The 25556-nt window shown below is 41.8% G+C and overlaps 1 protein-coding gene across 3 annotated transcripts in view; it reads left to right on the top strand.

Annotated features, from left to right (window-relative positions):
* SH3KBP1 (SH3 domain containing kinase binding protein 1) overlaps positions 1–25556 on the top strand; it is a 312729-nt gene that overhangs the window by 148126 nt on the left and 139047 nt on the right. Inside the window, exons 4-7 of one of the 3 annotated variants that reach the window (XM_054581125.1) lie at positions 5233–5336; positions 15784–15913; positions 16457–16516; positions 25126–25200. In XM_054581125.1, the coding sequence (XP_054437100.1) occupies positions 5233–5336; positions 15784–15913; positions 16457–16516; positions 25126–25200 (369 nt within the window). The remainder of the gene's footprint in view (positions 1–5232; positions 5337–15783; positions 15914–16456; positions 16517–25125; positions 25201–25556) is intronic. The other 2 variants (XM_054581126.1, XM_054581127.1) reach the window with 2 other exon arrangements.

The following is a 25556-nucleotide window of genomic DNA, read 5'->3' as shown; positions in this document are numbered from 1 at the left end:
AAGAAGCTTTCACTCAGTCATTTAGAAACCATTGATTCTTGCTAGAATCAACTATTGCTGTGATGGTTATAAAATATTAATTGTCTGTTTCTATTATTTCTGTATTTATTAAGTTGACATTGTTTTGTAAAGAAGAGCTTACCCTTCTTGCCTCATATCTAACTACCTAATTGTATCCATCTATCTATCTAGCTATCAACACAGCTGCCTATTGAACTCATCAATATGCAGTCATGAATTTTTTGAAATAAATAAATTACAATACATTCACCACTACATGCTGTTACTGTTCCGAACTTGGCCTGTGGAAGCCCCATCCGGCTGATCGCATTGTCCTTTTGAAACTACCCCTCAAGTGTTTGAGCACTTCATTAATTTCGGCAGAATCACTCTGTATTTTGTTTGCCTCAGCCCTTTTTTTCTATAGAGATGGTTCCCAAGGAACTGCTATGTAGAAGGTCATCGGTGGTTTTATGAAAGCTCCCCAGGTGATTTCAATGTGCAGCCAACACGGAGAGCCACTGGTTAGAGTCCTCCAAAGGAAGACCACCTGTTCCCACCAGGTGCTTTCCGGTTGTCAGCATTGTCATCTCTTGTCACCTATAACAGGTGGCACTGATTCATTATTGAGATTTAGATTTTCATGGGGAGTGCCACTTGGGGAGTCACATTTAAGTGCAGGTTCCTGGCCCCAACCCACAGTTCCCAGTTCCACAGGTCTGCCCTGCACTTCAACATTCTGACACAGGTGGTCCCCAGGCCATGTCTGGAGGAAATGCCAAAGTGACCTGAGAATTGAGGTCTTCTTCTGATTTTCCTCTTTGGTTTTATCAGTGCTTTCTGTATTGCAAAAAGATGTCAGGATAATGCTGTGTTTCCTAAGCATGTGGTAAAGATCTAGTTGATTAATTTATTGGGTTCTTTGAAAGTATCAAATGATTGAAATACTTGTAGTTACACTCTTACACTCTCATGGAGGGAGTGTGGGATGTAAAAAAAAAGAAAAAAAAAAAAGGACTGCCTGAGTGTTGAAAGTTACCCATTGACCCAAAGACTTGTTTTACCCACTGCACTATTTGGTGTTATATTTTTATGGTCATCCAATGAATTGGCCTAGTAAAGTTTTCACATGTTATAAGACCCCTCAGAAGGCTCTAAAATAATAGATGTGTGTGCTGTTTCTGAGGCTGAGTCACGTCACCCTTTTCAGTTTCTGCTATTTCCTTTGCAGAGAATGCAAATGTACTACATTTCCTTCCCATCAAACTAGCTTTATTTCATTAAAACATGGGCCCCAGTTCCCAGCATTTAGCTGTACGGAAAAGCTCCAGATTTGTAGGTTCTCACTCCCTGGTTTTGCATTTTAATAATGTGCCATGTTAGCCCAGCTCATCCTTTCCGCAATCTCAAGACCTACAGCCAAGAATTCTTCTTAAGAATGGGCAGACATGGGAGGCGGTGTCTCTGGAGTTGCATCTCCTGACTTGAGATCCGAGGCTGTCCACTTTCTAGCGGTAGGACCCGTGGTAACAAGTACTTGGTCTCCATGTGCCCCCTCAGTCTTCTTGTCTGTAAAAGAGGGTCAGTGATCTATCCCAGAGGTTCAATGTAATGATGAAATGCGGTAATACATGCAGGGTGCTTAGTAGTGCCTGGCACACAGTCAGTGCTCAGTAAATGGTAGCTGTTACTATTTTATTCAACAAAGCTGGTCATGAATAAATGGTGGTTATGAGGCTTAGTGAGGGAGTTGAGAGTGTGCCTGTGTTCCTACATATAAATGCATGTTTATGCATGTATATTCTGTGGCCATCACCAATATGGCAATGAAGTAGAGACGTATCAAGTTTGCTTGGGAAGTCTGCCTTATTCATACTATTTTGGTAAGCCGTGTTGCAAATACATTTGCATGTATGTCCATAAAATCTGTGCCCCTTACTTTCAGTTATGTGTAAGGAGCTAAGTTGTCCTGCAGTGATGAAAGACCGTGGCCAGGGCCGCGACGAGAAAGAAGAAAAGCATGTGTTCTCTCCTCTTTCTATATAATTCTAATACCGAGTTATTATTGTTGGCCATAATGAGCAAACTTTTCTTTTTGAAAGAAAACTTTCTTTCGAGAGTCAGTTTATTCCATAGGGGAACAAAGCCCATTGAAATGTGTTAAAACTTGAGTTCATGTGGACTGCGCTCTGGGCACGAGGTAACAGGATTCCCGGCCATGGCCTTGGGAAAGTCATAGTTTTTTCCTTCAGTTTATTCCAGCTACGGAAAAGAGATGACATTGTTGTCTACATACTTCTTCGAGGAAGGTCAGCACTGGCTAGTTTACCTCAATGAAATGCCAGTGGAGGGAAAAATGGCAAATGACATCTTTAAGCTTCCTTAAATTTAAGACAGATGGAGGCAACTGAGACGCAGTGTTCCCACATCCACGTCCCCGGCCCACCTGAAGTGGGCTTTAGGTTGGGCAGAGCTGGCAAACAAGGTGGAAACAGTGATGTGCAGAAATCGAGGCCTGGAAGAGCAGCAGTCCAGGGGTTTGGCAGTTTCGGGTGATGAGAAAGCCCTGGTGAAGACCTAAGGCTGTGCTATGCAGCGTTGCAGGAGGCAGTGAAGTGCAGATCGCAGAGAATTTGGGACACGGTGTGAGCTGAATTGGTTCATCCAGCATTGAAGGGAGAGCTCTGAACTCAGGCCAAGGAGATACTGCCACTTAAGTAACTTGGTAACCTCGGGTAAGTCACAGCGCCAGCACCCGCATTTGCATAATGATTGCTGATTCTGGTTCCTTTCTTTTTACTTTTGAACTCATGTAGTTGGCAGCATGTGATAAGGGTGATGGCTATCAGAAGTGCTTTAGAGAAGGTTACAAGCTGTCCCAGTGCCAGAGGGAATAACTATTTCTGCTTGAGGTCAGGTCAGGTCAGGTCACCTTTACCACAGCAACCTCTGCATTCCTCCCTGTAAGGCCTCACTTTTCTTAATCTTGCGTGTTGGCCATGTGCCTTCTAGAACTTGATGCCACTGATTGAATAACCTTCGCAGAGGCTTTTAAAGAAATTTTGACCAGGCTGGCAGAGTAAATGTGTCATTTTCCTAACACCAGACAGGATGTTATAGAAGTCTGATGCAGAGATTTGGTTCCAGAGAAGTCTGAGTATTCTCTTCCAGGTCTGGAATCTGATGGGTTAGTCTTTTCTTAAAGAATATGTCACCCTCTCCTTTGCCATCTGTGTAGTGTTGGGTTAGATGCTACCTTTTACAGAAGGTTTTGAACTTAGTCACAATCAGCTAACACTAGGTCCTTATTAGGTCTTTAGATATTAAATCAGTTTGGTGAGGACTTGGGGGGGCTTCTGTGGTTGTGAGTGTCGGGTTTCAGACATTTGTCTCATTTTTTTGTTTGTTTATTTTGTGTTTAGATTTGTATCTGCAGAGTTTGCTTTTAACCTAACATCTAGCAAATAAAGCTCTTAAAGATCTATAGTAGAACTTCATCTTAAGGGGAGTATGTAGGGGCAGGAGAGTCACCAGGTGCAGGTTATGAGTGCCAGGACCACCTCATCATGTAGACTTTCTTAGCTAGAATGAGAACTCTGCATCCTTTCTGATGCACGATGCTTGATTGGTCTTCCGTTGTGCTGGAAGTCATAGACTAGTGGTGGAGTTCTTTGCACTGGGGTACTGCACTTCCTGACTTGCCACCTGGGAAAGCCAGTGGGGGTGGGCCCTCTGTCCCTGGGAGAGCCAGGGCCTCATTGGGTTGCCTTACTTTGCCTCCTGACAGTGCCGTTAGCACCTGGGATTTGGCCTCCCAGGTGCTAAGCATTTGTTCTCATCAAGATCAAGAGGCTTGTGATTTTGTACAAAGGGGTGGAGTGTGTTCTTGCAGTCGCCAAAGATGTGATGGGACAGTATATTGATTCTGAACTTCCACCCTCTTCTCTCTGTTCAACTCTGTTCTTCCTTAGTGAAGTTCAGGCAGAGAAAAATGGAACAGAGAGAACTAGGCCACTGGCTTTGAAAAATATTGATCAGTGAGCACATCAGATGTAGCAGACCTTCCCCTTTGTATGATATCCTGCTGCGTGGGGCCTTAATGTGGCGTGTGATCACTCTTGTGCAGATTTGCTTTCTCAGGGAAAGGATTAGAAAAGAAAAAAAATCCCTGTAGGCAGTGTCCAAAAATAATGTAAGCGTTTCTAAATGTTTCCTTGAAGTTGTTGATCCTTTTGGTTTTCTAGGCCATGTGGTGGCCGGAAGGAATGATGTGAGGTGGTCAGCCTTGAGCGACAAACTTCTGAGCAATACTGATCTCAGCTCCTTTCTCCTGGTCTCCTGTGCCCAGCTTGGGCCTCCACTGCTGTCTCTGTCTCCTCCTCCCACCCACCGGCACATATAAAGCGCCTGCATGTTGTTCCTCCCTACAACGCATGTGTGTGGTGTGGACAGTTGTGCCTGTATTCGAACCAGCACTAAGTGAGGGAGGGCCGCCCATCTGGGCCGCACTTGGTGAGTGAGATGCTATAGCCTTGAATGTCTTCTGGTCATGAAGTGTGGTCCTGGCTTTTATCTTGATTTGCCTGGGCTGGTTCTGTGTAAGCAGCCAGGGATCCTGCTAATGGATCCCCTGGGAACAGAGAGGAGAGGACAGAAGTGGATTTGTTGAACCCCTGTGGGGCGTTTGAAATGGCATCGAGAGCAGGCTGAAATCTAATCAGCCTTTGCTTATCAGGCCTGAGTTCCAGCATGTTGAAAGGGTGATGATTAGTGAGAAAAAGGCCAGGACAGTTTATCTTTTCCTTTGCACATTGGGGAAAAATTCCCTCTGCCTTGCTAGCATTAGAAGCAGACCATTCTTTTTACTCTACCACATCATATCAGCTTTCATTAAAAGTCAATAGCAGCAAATACAAAGCCCCATCCATGGAAAACTGTTTAAGGCAACACTGTGCGCCAGCGCTTCGGGGTGGGGTTTTTCCTTTTGCACCAGCGGATCTGTTTCTCATATCCATGCCTTTCTGACCCAGCAGCTTTTAAAAGACCAAGAAGCATTGCTCTGCTTTCTCCTGCCTCTCTCTGAGAGACCAGGGCTGCCGTGCCTCTAGCCATGTCCCAGAGAGCGTATTTGAGACGAGTCAGCTTAATTTGCCTGCATGCCTAGGAAGCCTCTCTTTAAAATCTAATTTTCAGAGAAGAGCTCTATCTAAATATTTTGCTTTTCCCATTTAGGCGAGCGACGGAGGCGCCGATGCCAGGTGGCATTCAGCTACCTGCCCCAGAATGACGACGAGCTGGAGCTGAAAGTCGGTGACATCATAGAGGTGGTAGGAGAGGTAAGTGTGTCAGGTGGGTGAGTGCGGTAGCCTTGGGGGGGGGGCGGGTTGTCAGAACCCAGCTACGGCTGGTGGTGGTGGGTGTTAAAACTCAAAGAGACCTTAGACAGCATCTAGTTAAGTATCTTCTCAGAAGAAAAGGGTCCTCGGAGAATAATGCCACCAAGCCCTGTGGGGGGCCAATGCGGGCCATTTAAAACCATTGTCCTTCTAACGCAATTTGCTAGGTGCCTCTAAAATTCCCACCCACTGCAGCAGCGCTTCTGCTCTGCTTCAATTACTAGCAGACTCTGGTTATCCAGGTGTCCTCCTGATCCACCGCTAGGGGATGGATTCTGTATTCATTGTGGGGCACTGTGTGGATTCAGAGGGAAGGAAAAGAAGTGGCACTCATAGAAGACCCGGTGTGTGCCAGGCGTGACAAGGCTCTTTACTAACTGGCCCATTGGCTCATCACAACCACTTTCTGTTGTAGATGAGGAATGAGGCTCAAGAGACTGTAGAAGAGGCAGGGCTGAGGGCTGAAGCCAGGTCCACCTGGCTGCAGACCTTGAACTTCCCACTGCACCACTGTCCCTTGTTCCTGCTTGGTCTTGGCTACTCAGAGACAGCCCTGCTGCTGAAGTGTCTCACCAGACAGTGGCTCAGGCTTCTCAGTCTCCATTCCCTTAGGCCTGGATTTCCAACTTAGATCCTAATCATTCATTCTGATGCAACACATGTTATCTATGTAAAGGAATACAGTTTTCTGATTACTTTGGTTTCCTGAATACCACTGGATCTTACAGAAACACACAATTTACAGTAAAAGGAAGCTAGTAGTCATGGAGGAGATTAAATGAACTATGATGTGGGTAGGACTGATGCTGGCAGGCAGGTTTCCTGACTCTCATATAAACATAAAGTGAGCATGTGTCAAAGCTTTATTTAACTCATTAATGAGGGGATCTGTAAGATGGTAAGGCTGACTCAAAGAGAACTGTGAAAGAGCAAACTATTTATAATCACTGAAAGAGAAAATACTTGACTAAGTTTGCTAAGTTAGATGCAAAACTACGTAGTGTCCTACAGGGTAATAAAGCCGTAACCTCTGAGGTCATCTTTTTTAGGGGATAAATCACTTACATCTCTCCTGGTCAAAATGTGTTTTCATTGCCATGTGACAAGAATCATTTACATTGCTTTCAGTTTTCTACCAGTCAATATCCCCACTAACAGAGTTATAAATGAACCTTATGAATAGTAAATAGTGTGTCAAACAAGATATGTGTCCCTGGAGAATTTGTTAATAGGGTTTCTTCCCAGTGTGGCACTGGGAAGACATGCAGTAACCCCTTTGTCTATTTCCAAGTTTTGGATAATAATAATTTGTATTAGTATGTCATTCATTCATTATTTTTTATCCCTGGTAGCAAGCAGAGCACATAGGAGATTTGTTGAAAGTTGAATGAATGAAAAATGGGCAGCAGAGTAGAACATTTATACTAATAGTCGAAAAACAAATTTCTTAGGGCTGAAACCATAGCCCAGGCTGGTGCTCAATCCACTGAGCACCAGCCTGCGAACCGAAAGGTCACCAGTTTGATTCCCAGTCAGGGCACATGCCTGGGTTGTGGGCCAGTTCCCTGGTTGGGGACATGTGAGAGGCAACCACACATTGATGTTTCTCTGCTTCTCTTTCTCCCTCCTTTCTCCTCTCTCTAAAAGTAAATTAAGTAAAATCTTAAAAAAAAAAAAAGACTGAAATCATGGAAGAAATTCCAGAGAAAGAAACAGTGTGACATTTAAAAAAAGAGTCAAAATTTTTTAATGATTGGAAGTGAATTTAGCTAAAGAAAGATAACAACAAATGGAAAAATTTTCAATACAGGAAAATTATTATATTTGTAGCATCTGAAAACATATTAGGAAGCTGCTGTAGCAGTGATAAATGATACATAGATCTGCCATAAACACAATCCCCCAAGGGGAAATTAAAATCTTAACCCTGAGAAAATATTCCATCCTGCTATTAATTAAATAAATACAAATGAACATAATAACACAATAATGGGTTCCTGCTTTTAAAAATTCTAAGAAAATATTTAGTGGTTAGACTGTTGGCAATGCTTAGAAGTGGTGCCTTTGTATATTTTTATGAAGCTATTTAGCAATGTATGTCAAGAGCTATAAAAATCTGAATTAATACACTTTGACCCAGCAATTTTACTCCTAGGATTTACCCATAGAAAATGGTTAACAGGAAAAAAAAATGAAACATGTTCATTGCAGCAGCACATGTGATAGTGAAAAATAATCAAGAAAGTGAATAGTAATATGAATTGTTATATTATCCAGCTAGAAGATTGTGAAGCCATTAGGCTTGTAAACACAGAGACCTTTAAATCTGTATTTATGACAATACTGCGCATTGTAATTATCTGTTCTATTCTTCTAACCTGCGAGCTCTTTAACAACATGGATCTGGTTTTTATCTTTATATTCGTGGTACCTGGCGTAGTGCCTAAAACCTAATACATACCTTAATAAAGCCTTGATGAATAAAGTAAATTAATAAATGGAAGCATGAAATGATTTTTTTCAAAATAAATGATCAGGTTAGAACACACAATTGCATACACCAGGATATAGTCATGTGAAAGAAATCGCCATGCACATGACCAGAGACTGAAAGGGGGCAAGAGTTGAAGATGGTTCTGTCATAGATGATTTTTCCTTGAATGTTGTCATAATGGTTTATGAAATAGAAATCAAGGTAAGGAAAATTATTAATAAGGTTCTGGGACATATCGCCCACTGCCACCTACCTGTTGGCTGTAAGGAAAGCGAGCATGGGTGGCTGAAGAAGGGACTGCAGAGCTGTTTTTCTTCACCGGGATGACATAGAACTTCACCACCGCCTACAGTCTCAGTCTTCTTTCCACTCACCGCCAGTTCAATGCTAGGCTCCATTCTGGGCTTTCTTCAAGCAGGGAAAAGGAAAAATAGCTATGTAGCCTATGCTCTTTATGTTAAACAAAACATAAAAGTTGACCTTTGAATCCATATTTTAAAAGTTATATCATCAAAAATTAATCCCCCTGTTCCAGTTTACTTGTAATATTGTGGAGTTTGGGCCATTCTCACTGTATAATATAAAATTTGCCCTTTTTTCTTACAAAGGGTGTTGTATAAATGTCAATGGGTAGGCATTTCCTAATTCCACTGGAAGGTAAAAACAAAATAAACAAAAATCCCAAATACACAAAAACCCTTAAATCTTGGAGACTGATTAAGGTAAGACCATAGCAATAGCTTGTGTGTGTGTGTGTATATGTGTGTGTGTATACACACACACCCTGCACATTTTATATGCTATATTCTTATCGATTGGTGGGTAGGTTGATTCTACTGTATTGCAAAGCTATACACACTCACACAAATGCATATGCTGTGAAACAACCAGAGTATGTAAACCTAAGGTCCTGTAGTCACCACTCCTAATCTCCCTGTTGTCTTTTCCATGCCTAATTTGGCATTTTTTTTAACCTTTGAATCATTACCATTATCTCTTCACACTACTAACTCTTTTTCTTCACACTTACATATTTTTGAGCTATTTAAGCGGATTGCGGGCTAGCAGTAAGAGCAGCGGCCTTCAGCATGTTTGGGTAGACACAGCCCTGACCCTCACTGAGCAGGGGTCGACTATCAGCCTCCAGTGCTCAGCCTGGATGGGGCTCTGCAGTGTGGCTTAGCGGAGGAATGGAGAGCACGTGGCCATCCAGGGGCAGTGGAGCTGGCAAGGTGAAGTTGCTCAAGAAAGCCCTCATCATGCTTCTGCCTCCTGGCCTGAGAGCTGTGAGCGACTCTCCTCTCATCACTAAAGTCATCAATTCACCAAAGGAACTGGGCTGCCAGGTCAAAAGGAAACATAGCATGCTGAATTCCTGGGTAGATATTGTTAAAGAGATTGTTTGTAAATACACACTTGTGTCATTTTGTCTGGAGTGGAATGGACTGATAAGTGCAAGTGAAGTTCTGATTACAAGAACAGATGTGGCATATGGATAATATTACCAGGAGACATGCCATTGGAGGGCATCTGGAGTTTCAAAACTGGCTTGTTGGCCTGTTGTTTTTGAAAATATCGTTGAAGCCCCTTTGTCTTCCCATCTATATCATCTAGAGCAGAGGAGATGAGCCACTTCTCATTTTGCGTTGGATGAACTTGGTCTCAACCAGCCTTTCTTAGTCATGACCTAAGGGATGTTCAGAGTTTCTTGCTTTTATTTATTCTTTGTGGTTAGTTTTTGAGATAATTGCTCATTGGTCCCTAGTCAGGCTGGCTGGAGACCAGAGGCTTCAGTTTCAGACGAAAGCCTAACTTGGCCTTGCAGTTTGCAAAGAAGTAACTTGCACTTCCAAGAAACTTAGGCATTTTCCTTGTGCTCATAACAGAAGATTTGGTACTCTTATCTAGAGCTAAATAGCTGTTGAAATCCTTCAGAATTTGAACTCATCAGATAGCCTCTGTCAGTTTGGATGAGTAGTGAAGATATTGTGATTTATAATAAAAAATCGATATTTGTCTTTGCCTGGTGGTTCTAGCACAGAGCTCCTAAAACCCTTGGAATTTCCTGAGAGTTTTTGTTATGTTAGGGATGACTTTTGGCTGCACCTAAGGATGAGGGTGGGTTATCAGTAGAGCCAATCATGTGATTAGAGGGTTGGAACTTTCACCACTACCCCCCAACCCATAGTCTCCTATTGTCAGGGAGGGTATAAGATACACAGCTAAGAATGTAATTAATGATGCAAGATGTTAATTGAGTGGTAAGGGATGGCATTGACAGATGAGATGGATTTAAAAACAAATGTTCTCAGTGAGGGTAAAGAAGATGCTTCCGAATAGGTGACATTTCAACAGGGTATGTGGAAAGTGAGAAGTTACTTGGATGAATTCAGCAAGCACAGCTGCATTGTGTAAGGTGCTGGGCTAGTCTCGAGGAAGGAGATGAGGTTAGTACAGCCTTGCTCCAAAGTTGGGTATGACCTAGGAATCTTCAAGGACAAGTGTGGAGTATAGGAAGCAGGAGATGGCAGATGCAATCAAATTCAATTGAGATAAAAGTTATAGTGTTGCCCACAATGAACTTTTAAAGGAATACCCCATTTAAAGGTTTCTTACATATGGGTTTTCTAAGATCAACACATCCCCATAGATAGTTTTTTCTCACCTGGGAATAGTGACTAGACAAAACTTCAGGATCTTTATTCATCAGAAGGGTTATTTTGCTGGCTTGATTTTACCATTGGCTGATACACAGGAATTGGGGGAAAATATTGGCCCAGGCATTTCGGACCTATATAATACTTGTTTCTATTTGGCACAACCAGCTTCCCATGTCCCCCAATCAATAAGGACAGTTATTTAAAGCAACTGAAATGGAAAATAAGTAGGTGTTTATGCCTTCAGGAAGTGGTTCCTATATATATATATATATATATATATATATATATATATATATATATATAAAGATCTTTTTCTAGAAACAATTTGTTTTTCTCCAGCAATATTACAAAGGTAAACTATGTCTTAGCACATTTATGTACAGTCTAGAAAAGGCAAAATTATCTTAATATTTCTCTAGTATTTTTAAATTTTCAAAATATTTTTCCTTCTCACAGGTAAGGTAAAGGGCCACTATTAAAATTCTCATTTAATTATTTCTGAATACATTTTAATTGAGATAATTGGTATATAATAATAAATTAGTTTTAAGTGTACAACATAATGATTTCATACATGTACATATTGCAAAATGATTACCACAGTGAGTTTAGCTAACATCTATCACCACACATAGTTACAATTTTTTGTGATGAGAAATTTTAAGATCTACTTTCTTAGCAACTTTCATATATACAATATGGTACTGTTAACTATTGTCACACCATGCTGCACTTTACAACCTCAGGCTTTATTTATCTTATAACTGGAAGTTAGTGCCTTTTGGTCATCTTCATCCATTTCACCTGCCCTACCCCCTGCCTCTGGCAACTGCCAATCTGTTCGCTCTGAGTTTAGGTTTTTCGGTTTTTGTTTTGTTTTGTTTTGTTTTTTTAGATTCCATATAAGTGAGAACATACGGTATTCATCTTCCTCTGACTTATTTCACTTAGCGCAATGCCCTGAAGGAACTAAAACAAACATAGCCTGAAGTTAGTGGAAAGAAGAAAGTAAAGATCAGAACACAAATAGGTGATACAGAGACTAAAAAAAAAAAATAGAAAAGATCAATGAAACCAAGAAATGGATTTTTTTAAAAAGATAAATAAAATGGACAAATCTTTGGCTAGGCTCCCCAAGAAAAACAACAGAGAGGTCTCAAATAAAATCAGAAATGAAAGAGGAGAGGTTAAAACCGATACTACAGAAATACAAAGGATCTTAGGAGACTACTATGAACAATTATACACCAGCAAATCAGACAACCTAGAAGAAATGGATAAATTCCTAGAAACATCCAACCTACTAAGTCTGAATATATTTTGAGGAAAAGTTTAGTAATGTTAAGGTGTGGTTCTTTTCTTAAAGCTTGACTCGTCCATTTTCCTTTTGGGAAAGAATGGCAAAACAGCTCTTAGAACAATGAAGCTGACTTCATTTACCTGTGTGCCTCTTTCTCCCCCATGCTTCCCCCACATGCACCCCTCCAGTGTGCTTCTGACTAAGGTTTGGGTATTCAAGGGCTAATTGGATATAAAAAGCTATAGTGTAACAGCCCTTAAATGGATTTTTCTGTCTTGTTACTTGTACCCTGAGGTAGACTTTAAACTTGGTAATTGTTGTACCCCTTCTCAGTACAGTTGACAAGTAAAGCTTCAACAATGATAAGTTGAAGATGGAACTGTTCTGAGTTCCTAGGAACCCCAGATAGCATTCAGAAGTCCTCTTTGATGCCTTATTAATGTGATAATGTTTGTAAGATTGGGTGGAGGTGTTGAAATTCATTCAGATGCCTTCCCAACTTCCAACAGGGCTAAGAGCTACAAACTTGCTCCTTGGGCCCTAAACCCACTTGCTGGTGATTCTGAACACATGGGAATTGCAGGGCACTCAGACACAAAGTATTTAAGTGGTTTTACTCTGTCTTTCTCAGACGCTACCACATGTAAACCGCCCTGCTCCCAAAGGTGGGCCGAAGGTGGGGTTCTCTCTTGGGACACAGCCATGGGCTGCAGAGCTGGCTGGGTTGGTCACAGAGGGACACGGGGGAGGGGGCTTGTTCTCAGCCTAGAGCCAAGGCCTGCAGAAGACTTTCGATGTGTGCTGTTGGAGGAGGAGAATGTGGATATGGAGAACATGCATACCTGCCCCCTTTCATCACTTTCTTTGGGGCAGAAATTGTAAGCCCTTGGTAACATCCATAATTTCTATTACAAAGGGACACATTTCTTTCTCTCTTTTTAAGTATAGGAGCATAAACATAAGCAAACTTTCTTTCTAAGCAGGGGGTGTACAGGCTCTGTATGTTCATTTCTTTGTTCCAGAAGCTTGTCAGTCAATGTGCCCTGAGATCCTAGGGCAGTGCAGGAGAGATGCTCATGAAATATTGAGTGGGATACATAGACCTAGGCTTGGCAGTACCTAATTTAGAGCAGTGGCCAATATAATCAGAATCTCTTGGTCCCTTTTGCTCCTCACAGAAAGGAGCAGTCCTTTTGTGAAGGAATCAGGGCTTTGTAGGTCTTCATGGAGGATTCCCCGCAATGATTTTCTGTTATTCATTCATGCATGCATTCAATTCCTTCATTCTTTCATTGTGCAAGGTACTATGCTTTACTCTTTGAATGAACGAATGAGTGAATGAATGCATGTGATCCTCCTGGGCTTCAATGTCCTCATCTTTATACAGGAAGTTGAACTAGAATATCACTGAAGAGGGATAGTGTGAGGGTGAGGATCATTTTCCTCATATCTCCAGCCTGAATCTCACCACCAAAGCAGCAGGCTATAGGAAGAAATAGTACTAAACAGCTCTCATCAGTCCTGGGGCCAGACCCCCCTGCCCAAGGAGCCTGCAATGGAAAGTGTACCCTCCCAGGGGATGAGCAGTGGCTTTATTCTCTGCCCCTCCACTCGCTGCATGGCTAATGATAGGTCTCTGCTGTTTCCCTGTGGGCCACATATTTCAGACTGCGCTGTGACAGTGATACGGTCATCTGGAGGTGTGGTGAGGTGAAGACACACCTGTTTTCCCAGCAGGCAGCCCACTGATCCCACGATCAGGAGCACTTTCTTCAGGGCGCTCGGGCTGGAGCCGCTTATTACTGGGAACAGGAACGTTTTAGATGCTGTCAAACTGAATCAGACGGACTTGGCCCAGCTGCCCTGCACTGTTGGGGATTATGCCAGGGACTGCTCATTTGTGGCCCATGCCCTTGGTTTTCCCCTCCTGTCCTATGATTATAGGAGAAAGAAGGTCATTTTACGGTTCCTTATTCAGGACAAGCACAAAGGACTCCATGCTATAAATCCTGTGACTATTTCTATTTAGGCTCATGGTGAGTCTTCCTCACCATCCTAATCCTATAAAAAGCTCCTTAAAAGAATAGTACATATCAGTTGAGTTGGCATAGAAACATGGAATGATTTCAACTAAAATGCTGTTAAACACCATAATTTAGTATTGAATGGTCATTGGGACTATTGTGCATGGATGCTGTTGCCTGGATTCTTTCCAGAGGATTCTGTGACCATGCAGATATTGTCACCACTCTGCAAGTGTGTATTCCATGAGTTCCCTAACAAATGCTCTGAACACCATTCTGATTGGCTGCATTCCACAGGCTCTGTCAGCCTCCCCCTTTCCTGAAGGTCTCACTCTTCCTCGTCTCCTTGTGTCTGTCACTTCTACTCTAAGAGGCTGAATTTAATTTTGATTTCTTTTTTTCTCAAAGCCTTCCTTGGGCATCCCAGATCTCAGTGACCTTGACTTTGGGTAACAAAGTGCCTAGTTATGGCATTTTCTCATCTATTTACCTTGCACTGCTAGTTTTTAGTTATACACTCCCTCTCCCCTCTTTAAACCATGTGCCCTTTCTACCTTGGTAGAACATCAACTTCTTGAGGGGGGAAAAGCCCTGTACAGTTCTGTGGCCTTAGCCCCTAGTGTAGAATCACAGCACATCCATCTGTAACACTGATCAAGTGAATTAATTTTCCTCATTATACAGATAGGAAAACCAGGGTTCAGTTTGGTAGGCAATTTAAGTAATGTTATACATCTGCTAAGTTTCAGGATAGGATGGGAACTGGGCTTTTCACTCAATATTCTTTTTCTCTTTTCATCATGTTAGCTTTTGCCTTGTATTTATTGATTTGAGTAGATAATATATGCATGTGCTAAAACAAAGTTCCAAAGGTTCTAGGTTTCTTTCTGTTCTACCACACCACTGGTAACTTAATACTTGCTTGTTCTCAAAAAGCCCTGTAAATTTCCTCCAAGAAGCCAGCTTGCTGTTATTCTTACTTCGGGTATTCTGTTAGTGGCTCCATCACAAAACCTTGGGATGACTTTCTTGTTTACCCTTCTCTTGCTTGTCCAGTTAGTTGGTCGCTAAAGACCAGCTCACACCTCAAAGGGCCTTCAAATCTGCACCCTCTCCCTTCTCGCTGCTGCCCCAGCTCCAGCCTTCCCTCCCCCGCCCGGATGTCTGCGGTCTGGCTGCCCTTCCTACCTCCCTTGGCCCATTTCAGCTCATCTCAGGGTGATCCACAGCCCCTCAGAATCCTGCAGGGAGTTCTCCCACGTTAGCTTGGGGATTCTTAACTGCTTTTGTTAGACTGTCTCGTTTAAGTAGTCTGGGAAGCCATTCTCAGTTTCTAAATAATGGTTTTAAATGTATGAAATAAAACACAAAAGATTATAAAGAGAACCATTTATATAGAAGTAGCTATCAAACTGTTTTAAAAGCAAATTTTCCTATACTGATTTCTGTGGAATTCCTTATTATATGTAATAAGTAATTCTTCATTAATACATTAAATAACAAGATCTCCCAGCAGGTGTGATAATGACCACCACTTCCAAGTAGCAATGTGTACAAACGACATCTTGAGATACTCATAGCATCTATGATGTGACATGAGAACATACGTGATTTATTTAGTGACGAATCACAAGTCCTACTGTTACCTTCCTTTGTAATCAAAGGAAGTGCCAAATGTTGGTTTGAGGTTAGTGAAAATAATTCTTTTCCACTTGTATTTATGGTCGCCTTCCTGAGTCTGAATCCCCAGGCTCTTTGAGGCCTGCTTTCTGGTTCCCTGTTAAAGTGTAAGCTTTAGGTCCTTTGACTCCGCCGGTGGGAGCTCTGTACCACGCAGATGGGAGAGGAAACTGGGAGGCGCCATGTCTAACCTGATTCCTGCCTCTCTGTTCTGTTCGTATCTGCGCAGGTAGAAGAAGGATGGTGGGAAGGTGTTCTCAATGGAAAGACTGGGATGTTTCCCTCCAACTTCATCAAGGAGCTGTCAGGGGAGTCGGACGACCTCAGCATTTCCCAGGATGAGCAGCTCTCCAAGTCAAGTAAGGATGTCCCCCCACAACCACCCAGGAAAGAGGTGGGGGTGCCAATTGGGCCCTACTCCTGCCTCCTGTCTGTTCTGTAGCCTGTGACAGGCAGCTGTGATGAAAGCTCATGAGTGTATTTGGGCTATGCTGCCTTAACCCACAGGGCTTAGTAGGTTTATCATTGTACACGTGTGACATGCCCATCTTTACGTGTGTGCAGAGGCACACTCCGTGCGTCTCTGTATAGGTGACTTCCAACCTCCATGTCATGGTAATACTGCCTCACAGGTGGCCCATGTTGCTGTGCCTTCATATACTTCCGAAGTGTCACTCACTGCAAGTTTATAATTATTTTTAAATGAAACAAGTGAGAATGCTGTATTTCTCAGCATCCCTTGAAGAACTTGGCACGAATATACACATGTTGTTGGTGAGGACTAGTGCATGCCAGGTTCCTTGAAAGTATGACAAGACAACTGAGAGCCTAGCCCCATGCCGGGTGAGCAAGCATGTCCCTCTGCGATGGTGAGAACGACCTCCAGGTCTTTCTTTCTCCAGGGCCTGAAGCTCTCCTCCCTCCAGCTTCTCCGCTACCCTTTCCAGCTCATGGAGCAAAAGGTCAGGACTGGGAAGCTTTGTTCTCCCACGTGCTATCCCAGCTTCCTGTGTGGGTGTCTATGTATCTCTTGTGTTGTCTTGAGCCAAGGTCATGAGCATGAATGTCATAAGAGGTTTGACTGTGTCATAGTGGTGAGGCACTGACTGGTGTTGCAGACTTTCCTTCCTGACAAGAGGAGGACAGCTCCGTGCTGTCAAAAATAATTCTTAATCAGCTTTGTTCTCCATTTGGAAAAATCTGACTTGAGTGGTGTTCTTAAGTTAGTTGTGTTTCTTTTACTTAACCAGTAGCATGTTTGGGCAAGTTCCCAATTTGGAGGTAAAGCCATTTCCAGAGGAGTGTTCAGGCCACCTCCTTCACTTGGTGTCTCAGCAACACTGACACATACAGCTCATCACCCATAGACGCAGCAGTGCTGGCTGGTTGGCTCAGTGGCTTCAGCCATACCCTTTCCCTATACCTGCAAAGACTGGGGCCTCCCCACTCCTGAACCCCATTCTATCCTAGGACCTATGGTAGGTAGGACAGGACGTGATTTTGGAGCAAATGAAGCATCTTGGACCTCCCACTGCCTTCTCTGGCTTGGGGAGAGGGGGTTCTCTGCTTACATGACTCAACTGATGAGTATGGCCAGCGGAGCAGAGCATGTCCTTGATCCCATGATAGTGGGAGTTGTTAGTATAGCTCCCAAATTGCACATTACAATTCTAACTGCCTGGTGCCATCCTTCTGTACGTTGGAGTAGTAGTGTACCTGGTAGCTGGACCCTGTAATAGCAATACTATGCCTCAGGGATGTTGTAGATTAAATGTGCTTTTTTGCAGGGAAGACCAAATTGGGTCATTATACCACTATTTCTATGGGAAAGTGCGTTATGAATTCCCATAGCAACAATGTATATAAACCACCTCACTCATTGAAGGCCCTCCATAAATGGTACTCTCATTGTTAATCATGCTGAACTCTGGGGACGAAACAATTTAGTATTTTGAGGCTGCTTACACACTGATTGGTACCGTGTTCACTGAAACATTGTCTGCATTAGGAAATTACTTCGGGATTCCTCTACTGATGCAGAAAAGGAGATGTGGGGAGATGTTGGACAACCTTTTGGGGAGAACCCTGACCTTTTAGTATCCCGCCTTGATAGCTATGCTGTCAGAGCTGGAGGGTCAGAGAAGTAATGCCTCTTCTATTTTTGGAACGGTTGAAATAAACTCTCCTCTTGCTCCAGGTCAATAATATAGACCTTTGACCCTGCTCAGCTCAAAGTACACAGGGCTGGAATTCCTGGGGCAGGCAGGCGGTTAGGAGGCTGAACAGAGTGGTTTCCCCAGTCATGCAGCCTTCCTTCACACATTTGCAAGGGGCTGCTTCTCTTGTAGAGACTGCCCTCCCCAATTCTCACTCAGGTAAAACTCTTCCATTTCAGGACCCGAGAACCCAGTAGTTTCAGCAGCCACATTGAGTTACCCTGGAATCTTTGTCTTGTTGAGGGGATTTTGAGGTCCTGAAGAGGCATGGTCTTCTAAGAAAGATGGATGCTTCTGGTAAAGCCTACATGGCTTGTCTAATCTTCCTATATACACAGTTAAGGAAAAGAGGGCCTGTCTATCCATTTCTCTCTCTGCCTGACCATATGTATTTACCCATCCTTCCTTCTTTCTTCCCTTCTTTCCTCCTTTTCTTCTCTTCATTTGGCCTTTTTATTTTGAGCCCGTGTTGTGACCAGACACTGTGGAAGGCACTGAAGATATATAGAGACAAATCAGATAGGGGCACACAGATCAACACACGTTCAAGAAAGTGCCCTAGGTGCTCAGCTAGCCAGGTGTCTGAGGAACAGTGGGGTACAAAGGCTGCGAGGCCAGTCCCACGGGGATGTGGGGACAATGATGGTCACAGAGGGCTTCATAGAAAAGTAGATGTGGTGATAATGTCCCTAAGTCTTGCCAAATTGAAACAATCTTTTGAAAGAGAGGGAAATAGCATCTCTCAGTGTTCTGACAGGGTTTTCAATAGCTGTTTATTTTCTGATGGTAAAATTTATATAATCATAGGTCACATGCAGAAATTATGTACACCGGTAGACAAATCTAAGAGGAACCTCTGATTTCAGAATGAATCTCCTTACTTCCTACCCCCAGAGAATGCCCAGAGAATGGTGTTAGTAGTTTTGATGTGGTTTACTTAAAAAAAGAAAAACCTTTTGACATATTTATAGATTCACAGGAAGTTACAAAAAGAAAACTGTTTTGGGAGGTCCTGTGCACCCCTCACCCAGCTTCCCCCAGAAATAATATCCTAACTATAAAAATACATATTTACTTTTATTATAGAACTAAGAAAGACAAATGTAGTTAATGCCCAAAAGACATCTAGCTTTTTACTGTGGTATATGCTGAACTGTAGTTAATCAAGGTCTTCGTTAGAGCATCCCACTTAATACTGTTCATAAATTACACTTACTTTTCACAGGAGATCGCTTAATTACTACATGGCTCTGGGAGTAAGTTAAATTCCTAATGTTAGTGCCATATTGATAATCTTTAGAGATCCTAGTGGCATATAAAATCTTCTTAATTTAAGCGCTAGCAGATTTTAGGGTGGGATTTTTAAGACAGATAAAATATGAAAAAAACTTTGTGTACAATGTATCCTTGTGTATCTCTGCTGCGCGTGTGCGTGTGTACACACATACACACACACACACACATTCCTGTATGTGCACATACATACTCATTTGGTATTTGTACTTCCAGAAAGTATTTGAGGGCAGTTATTCAGTTCAGTTTTGTCAACCAATGGGTGAATGCAGTAGAACAAACATTGCATTAGATTTATAAGGAAGTGTACCAAGACAGCTTGACACATGGTAGGTGTTCATTAAATGCTTACTGAATCCCTTCTTACTCTGAGGAGAGGCATATTTGTCTTTGAATGACAGGTGCAAATTGGTTAAGCTTGCTTTTCTTTTACCCTGATATATTTTTATATTATGGTGGTTATGAAAAATCTCTAAACTTTAAACCTTTGTTCAGGGTAATCTAATCTATCAAGGAAAGCATTACAGCAGTTGTATTGGTTGATAGGTTGTTTTAAATGTTTTATCTTGGATAAGAAAATTCATTGTGATTAGTAGCAGAAACTTTTTGCTATATCATTAAATTAGAAAACATCCATACCTTTCATAGAACTTAGAAAACCTTAATGGTGCTTTTAAGAAAAGATTTTTATACACTTTTTTGTTTAAGTCTCCTTGCATCACCATTTATTCCTCCATCCCCTTTTCTATCTCCCCCATAAACTTTTTATTACAGGAAATTTCAAACATGTACACAAGTCTAGAGAACTGTATCAAGAGTCCCTGTATGCCCTTCACCCAGCTTCAGCAATTATCAGTATCACCAGTTGGTTGTATTTATACCACTATGTATTGTTTTGAAGCAAATTCAGATATCACATAATTTTATCCATAAATATAGTCATGTGTTGCATAATGACATTTTGGTCAACGGGGGACGAAATATTCCTCGGTGTTCCCATAAGATTCTAATGGAGCTGAATTTTCAGCGAGAAATGGAAGGATATGTGGTTCAGGATGATTTTTTTTTCTTTGACAGAAGCAGTATCTGTGGGGCTTTGCAGTAGATTTTCTCTCACTCACGGCACCTCAATTCTGAGTGCACAGGTTACATCAACTGCTGACCTGTTTCAGCACAGAGGATCCTGTCCCCCTAGATGTCCATATTCAGAGGGTGCTACAGCCCTCCCAGGTCCAGCTTCACAGTGCTCAGAGTACATTGCTCTACATTCTTTGTCAAGGACCTAAGATCCTGTACAAGGACACAGGTCCACAGGAAGCTACCCTAACAAGTATTGAGTGCCACTGCCACTTTAGTAAAAGCTTCCTGTGGTCATATGGAGCCGCCTGTCCCTGTGCTTTGGAAATATTTCCAGGTTGTAGTGATGTAAAGCATAGATAATTTGTATTTCTCCCTTTAATTCAGTGCCAGAGAGAGCCCTTTGTGGTGGATATGGTCAATGGATCCAAAAACAGGTTTCCAAAGTCTAGACATTGAGTCCTAAGTTCTACAACCTCCCCGTGTTAAACACCCTCTCTTTTTCATGAATACCACAAAGTTCCTTCATTTGACCACTGCTCCCATGTGCAATGGCCAGAACCACACAGTCACAACAATCCTCATGTTTCTTTGTCTCTTCATCTTGATTTTTTATTCTTACTGATCCTCAGGCCACCTCTCACTCCCTCCTCACAGTCACCGTTATGGTGATGTACGTCATAGCCAGTTTCTCCTTTGTATTTCCAGTCAGTCCAGCCCATGTCCCTGTTCAAGGAGCAGCATCCACAGCTTCGATGTTTTATCTCTTACCCTTTCACAAGGAAGCAGGGGTAGGGCTTGTGGGATAGTGTTTATAAAGTGTCCAGTAGCATACAGTAATATTCTGGGCCTCCACACTCACTCACCTTCGCTCGCTGCCTCACCCAGAGCAACTGCTAGTCCTGCAAGCTCCATTCATGGTGAGTGCTTTGTAGAGGTGTGCCATTTAAAAAAAATCTTTTGTACCATATTTTTACTGTACCTTTTCTAGGTTTAGTTATGTTTAGCTATACAAATACTTACCCTTGTGTTACAGTGACCTACAGTAGTCAGTACAGTAACATGCTGTACAGGCTTGTAGCCTAGGAGCAACAGGCTATACCGTGTACCCTAGGTGCACAGTAGGCTGCATACCATCTCGGCTTGTGTAAGTGCACGCTGTGATTTTCACTCAGTGATGAAATTGCCTAACGATGCATTTGCCCAAACGTATCCCTGTTGTTAAGCGACACATGACTGTATTTCAGGTTGTATCCATAAAAGGGTGTCTTAAAATACTGTTATCACACCAAAAATCATGGCAATTTCATCAGTTTAATTAAATATACAATCATTGCTCACTTTCCCCTACTAGTCTTATATTTTTAATACAATTTGTTAGTTTGAATCTGCATCCAAAGAAGGTACATTCGTTGTGATTTGTTGATATGTCTCAAGTCTCTTTGAATCTAGTTTCTTCCTCCATGTCTCCTTGTTTCCTTACCAAACTGAGATCCTTTGTCCATTACTTTCCCACTGTCTGCCTTTGCTGATTTCATCTCTGATATGTCATTTACTCTGTATTCCTATAAATGGATAATTAATTCTAGGGGCTTGATTAAATTTATACACACACATATATAGTTCAAAACTGCATCATAGGTGGTAATGTATAGTCTATCTGGAGGCTTATAATGTCTGGCTGTCTTTTTTTTTTTTAAATATCAGCAGCCACTGGTGATTATCACCCAGATCTATTTACTCATTAGGGCTTGCAAAATGGGGCCAACAAGGAATTTTTTTAAAGAACGAAATGGGCTCCAATGTAACAGGTCAGTAGTGAAAAAAATTGAGAAAATTAGGTTTTTAAAAAATAAAACATCCACATGGTTGCAGTAATAGGGCGGGCAGACTCTTATGTTAGGAATGGAAAAGAATTTAGAGATCATTTAGCCTGGTGTCAGATAAGAACACTAAAGCCCAATGGAATTAAGTCTTGGCCGTGGTCTGGCTTATGAGTGATGAGGCCACAAGCATATGCAGGCCTTCCCCACACATTGGTGTTGTCTCCATTGTGGCCTGTAGTTCACCCTCTCACAGAGCATGTGGCGAATTTGAAATCTGAGTACAGTTTAGCTTATTTCTTCTTGTCACAGATCATGATTAATTAATTAGCTTTTCAGTTACAATTTGGCTTGTGCTAGCATTGATTAAATAGTGTGAAATGGAACTAATTATAAATTATATTGATATTATATTACTTTATCAAATTATAGTCAGAGAATATCCTGAATCTATAAGACTTGTTAAAACCTAGAGGCAAAGAAATTCAGATATGACTATTGTTTAGTTTCAATTTCATACATACTTTGCTTCACATTTAAGATATAAAAGTGTCTTTTCTGTTTCTAACATCTTTTTATATTATTTAATTTCTTAGATTCTAAAATAATTGTAAAACCAAAAAGTATTTGTTAGGGTTTTTTTTGTTTGTTTTTGTTTTTTGGTTTTTGTTTTTTTTTTTTTTACAAACACTGCCTTTTAGCTATAGAAATATTTTCAATTATTCCCCCATAATTTTCAGGGGGAAAGGTTTGCCTTTCCTTTCTATAACCATTATTAACCATGAGATTTCAGTTTGAATTGACTTTCTTATTTTTCTTAATTTCTTAGTTTTGAATTTCAGATTTTGATTCTTTAGTGACTTGTCAAGCTAAGACAGAGATGGAGAAGCCTTTTAGAGCTTAGGAAAAACCGCTCCCATGGTGCACAAATACTGTATTTCATCAGCTGTAACGCACGGGTCACTCAGTGCCCCTTGCCCATTTGAAGTAAAGCCAGGCTGACAACCCCCGCCCGCTCTGCGCCATCACTAGACTTTCTTTTCTTTTTCATATTAGATATTTGTTTTGTGTGTGACCTATTAGCAATGAAGAGCAATTAGTAAATTGCTGAAACAAAGATTTTTAGGCAAAATTAGATGCTAACATGAGCATATGATTTTGTGTTGAAATTTTAAAATGATTTTCTTGTACAGTGTTTGTGGCCTTGCGGTGCCGGAGAGTGTTTCTTCCGCTAAAATAAAGAGCACTCACATTCATGAACTTGTCCGCCGCTCACCTCTTTTGCTCTTTAGATCTAATGTGTATGTCCTCATTCGCCTCCAGCCCAGGCTCCATATCTGGTGGCCTTACTGCCAGTGCACAGGGGACTTAGTAGAAACTCTTGGCCATTCAGAGACATTAGGGCCATGGTCTATCTCAGTGATTCTCAGACTTGGTTCCGGGGACGAACACAGGGAGACTCTGTTGCACTTGGAAGAACTTTACTGAAATGTCAATTTCTTTTTCTTACACTTAATTTTCCTGACACTGAAAGCACTGTTACTGTCCAGTTTGGAGGACCTAGCTCACAAAATATCTGTATTCCTTAGGAGTAATGTTGCCTTAATGATTGAAGTTAAGCAGAATAAAAATTTGCCCACATAAAAACTAGACACTGTTACTTGCTCTGCTTTTGCCATCAAAGCTCTCAGGAGCTATAAGTCTACCAAGAACATTTGAAACACTTTATTGTTTCTTTGGATTATTCTTATATAGCCAGTGATTTGAATTTCTGAGTTTTTGCCGTAATTGCATGGAACACATCTATCAGCAGGGGCAGATTTCAAAATAAGGATGTACCACCATTCCTGTAGGACATGGAAATTAGAAATACCTTATTCCACTTAAGTTGTTGGTCTGATCTTACACAATCCCTTCCTGTATTAGGGAAGACATGGCCCAGAAGCTGACGCTATGTTTCCTATCAGGAGTTCCCGTTTTCCTAATGAGTGTTTCTAAGAAGTGAGACAAGTTGCTCTCTCCTATCTCAGTTTTACTCCATGCCTCTTTGTAAATGTAGCCTGCCTTTTTATTGCTCAGACTTACTATGAAGCCATGTGACTGGCTTCCGGTTTGATATTTAGCTTACAAGCCATAATAGAACTTATGTCTTGGGTAATTTAGAGTAATGCATTTATTAATTGAGTTTGCCTTTAGTAAATTAAGTTACCTGCTGGTGGTATACTCTGTAGGGCGTACAAATGCCAGTATGTGTGTGTGTGTGTGTGTGTGTTTGTGCACACCCAAAATGGGGCCGTGTGTGTGTACTCTATGTATTTACCCATGCTTCCACAGAGATTTGAGTTTTAGCTGTGTGTCCAGTCTTATGCTCTTGATAACCTCTATTTGTAACAACAAAAAAGAGATAATTTGACACTGGGTGAGTCCTATGTCCTCATGCCTGAGTATAGCTTCATGACTGATAGGGAAAAACCTCAATTAAGATGATTCAAGAAATAAGGGTTTTCTGATGTCCTCAGTGCTAAGCAGAAAATCCCTTATATGGCCTTGGATGCCACCAATGGTTTCCAGCATCACCGGTGAAACCCTGCCTCTAGTATATTAGTACATTTTCTTGCTTAAAGGTACTGAGGATGATAAGTATCTTTTAAAGAGAATCCCATGCCTTGTTTAGAATCTTGCAGTCATGGGGCAGAAGATAAAATATGATGGGCCTGAATCTATATTATGTTTGGGTCATATTCTTCAAAGAGAAGATGGTGCTGTACAACTGAGGTAACTAAGGAACCCCATTAATTGGATTCCTTTTGGTTAATTGAGGTTTTCCTATTACTGAATTATCATGTTGAAATGTTGAAATGGCTTCCAGGTTTAAATGGAGCATAATGTATATGCCAGTCATATGCAGAGGCAAGTCCCAGTTATGGGTGCTCATGATTGTGCATCAGGGCTGCATGGGGACTTTGGGCTCATTCTGTGACATTCTGAAATTCTGCCTAATGGTCTCTAATTGATTATGCTGATGAACCTCTTACAGTGGATTCATTGAAGGCAAGTTCAGTTAAAGATTCTTCCTCTTCCTTCTTTTGCCATCATTTGCTCCCCCTTCCTTCCCCCTCCTCTTGTTTTTCTCTCCCCTTCTCTTCTCTCATTCACTGTCAGGAAAGGCTACCTTTGAAGGGACAATTCTGTACCGAGCTGCACCGGGAAAGACGGAGGGCCACAGACGCTATTACAGTGAGTGACCTTAACAGCAGGAGGCAATTGTAAAGATAAGATCTGGGTACTTGTGTTTTTTGATGCAGCTGCACTTTCCTGAGCTGCTCGTGCTTTTGCCAAGTGTGTGTGAATTTCTGGTCCAAGGACATGGGCTTATTTGCCTAAGATAAGTGCCGTCTCCTTGGTGCGTGCTCCAGGAGCTTTCCCACCACGTCCCCTGGCGCTTTCTTGTTTGCTTTGTGCCTCTATCATGTGTGTGCCATGGGTGCATGAACCATGCGTGCAGAGAGGGGATTGGTAGCATTTGTCATGGCATATGTATTTGTGCCGGTATCTCTGGGCCTCGGGGGTGGTGTGAGATGGCCTTTCATGGA

This window comes from Pteronotus mesoamericanus, unplaced genomic scaffold (genome assembly GCF_021234165.1).
Source record: "Pteronotus mesoamericanus isolate MK-2021 breed Mesoamerican mustached bat unplaced genomic scaffold, CSHL_Meso_final contig_65, whole genome shotgun sequence".
In the NCBI taxonomy this organism is placed as follows: Eukaryota; Metazoa; Chordata; class Mammalia; order Chiroptera; family Mormoopidae; genus Pteronotus; species Pteronotus mesoamericanus.
This window is presented reverse-complemented; position numbering and strand designations above follow the sequence as displayed.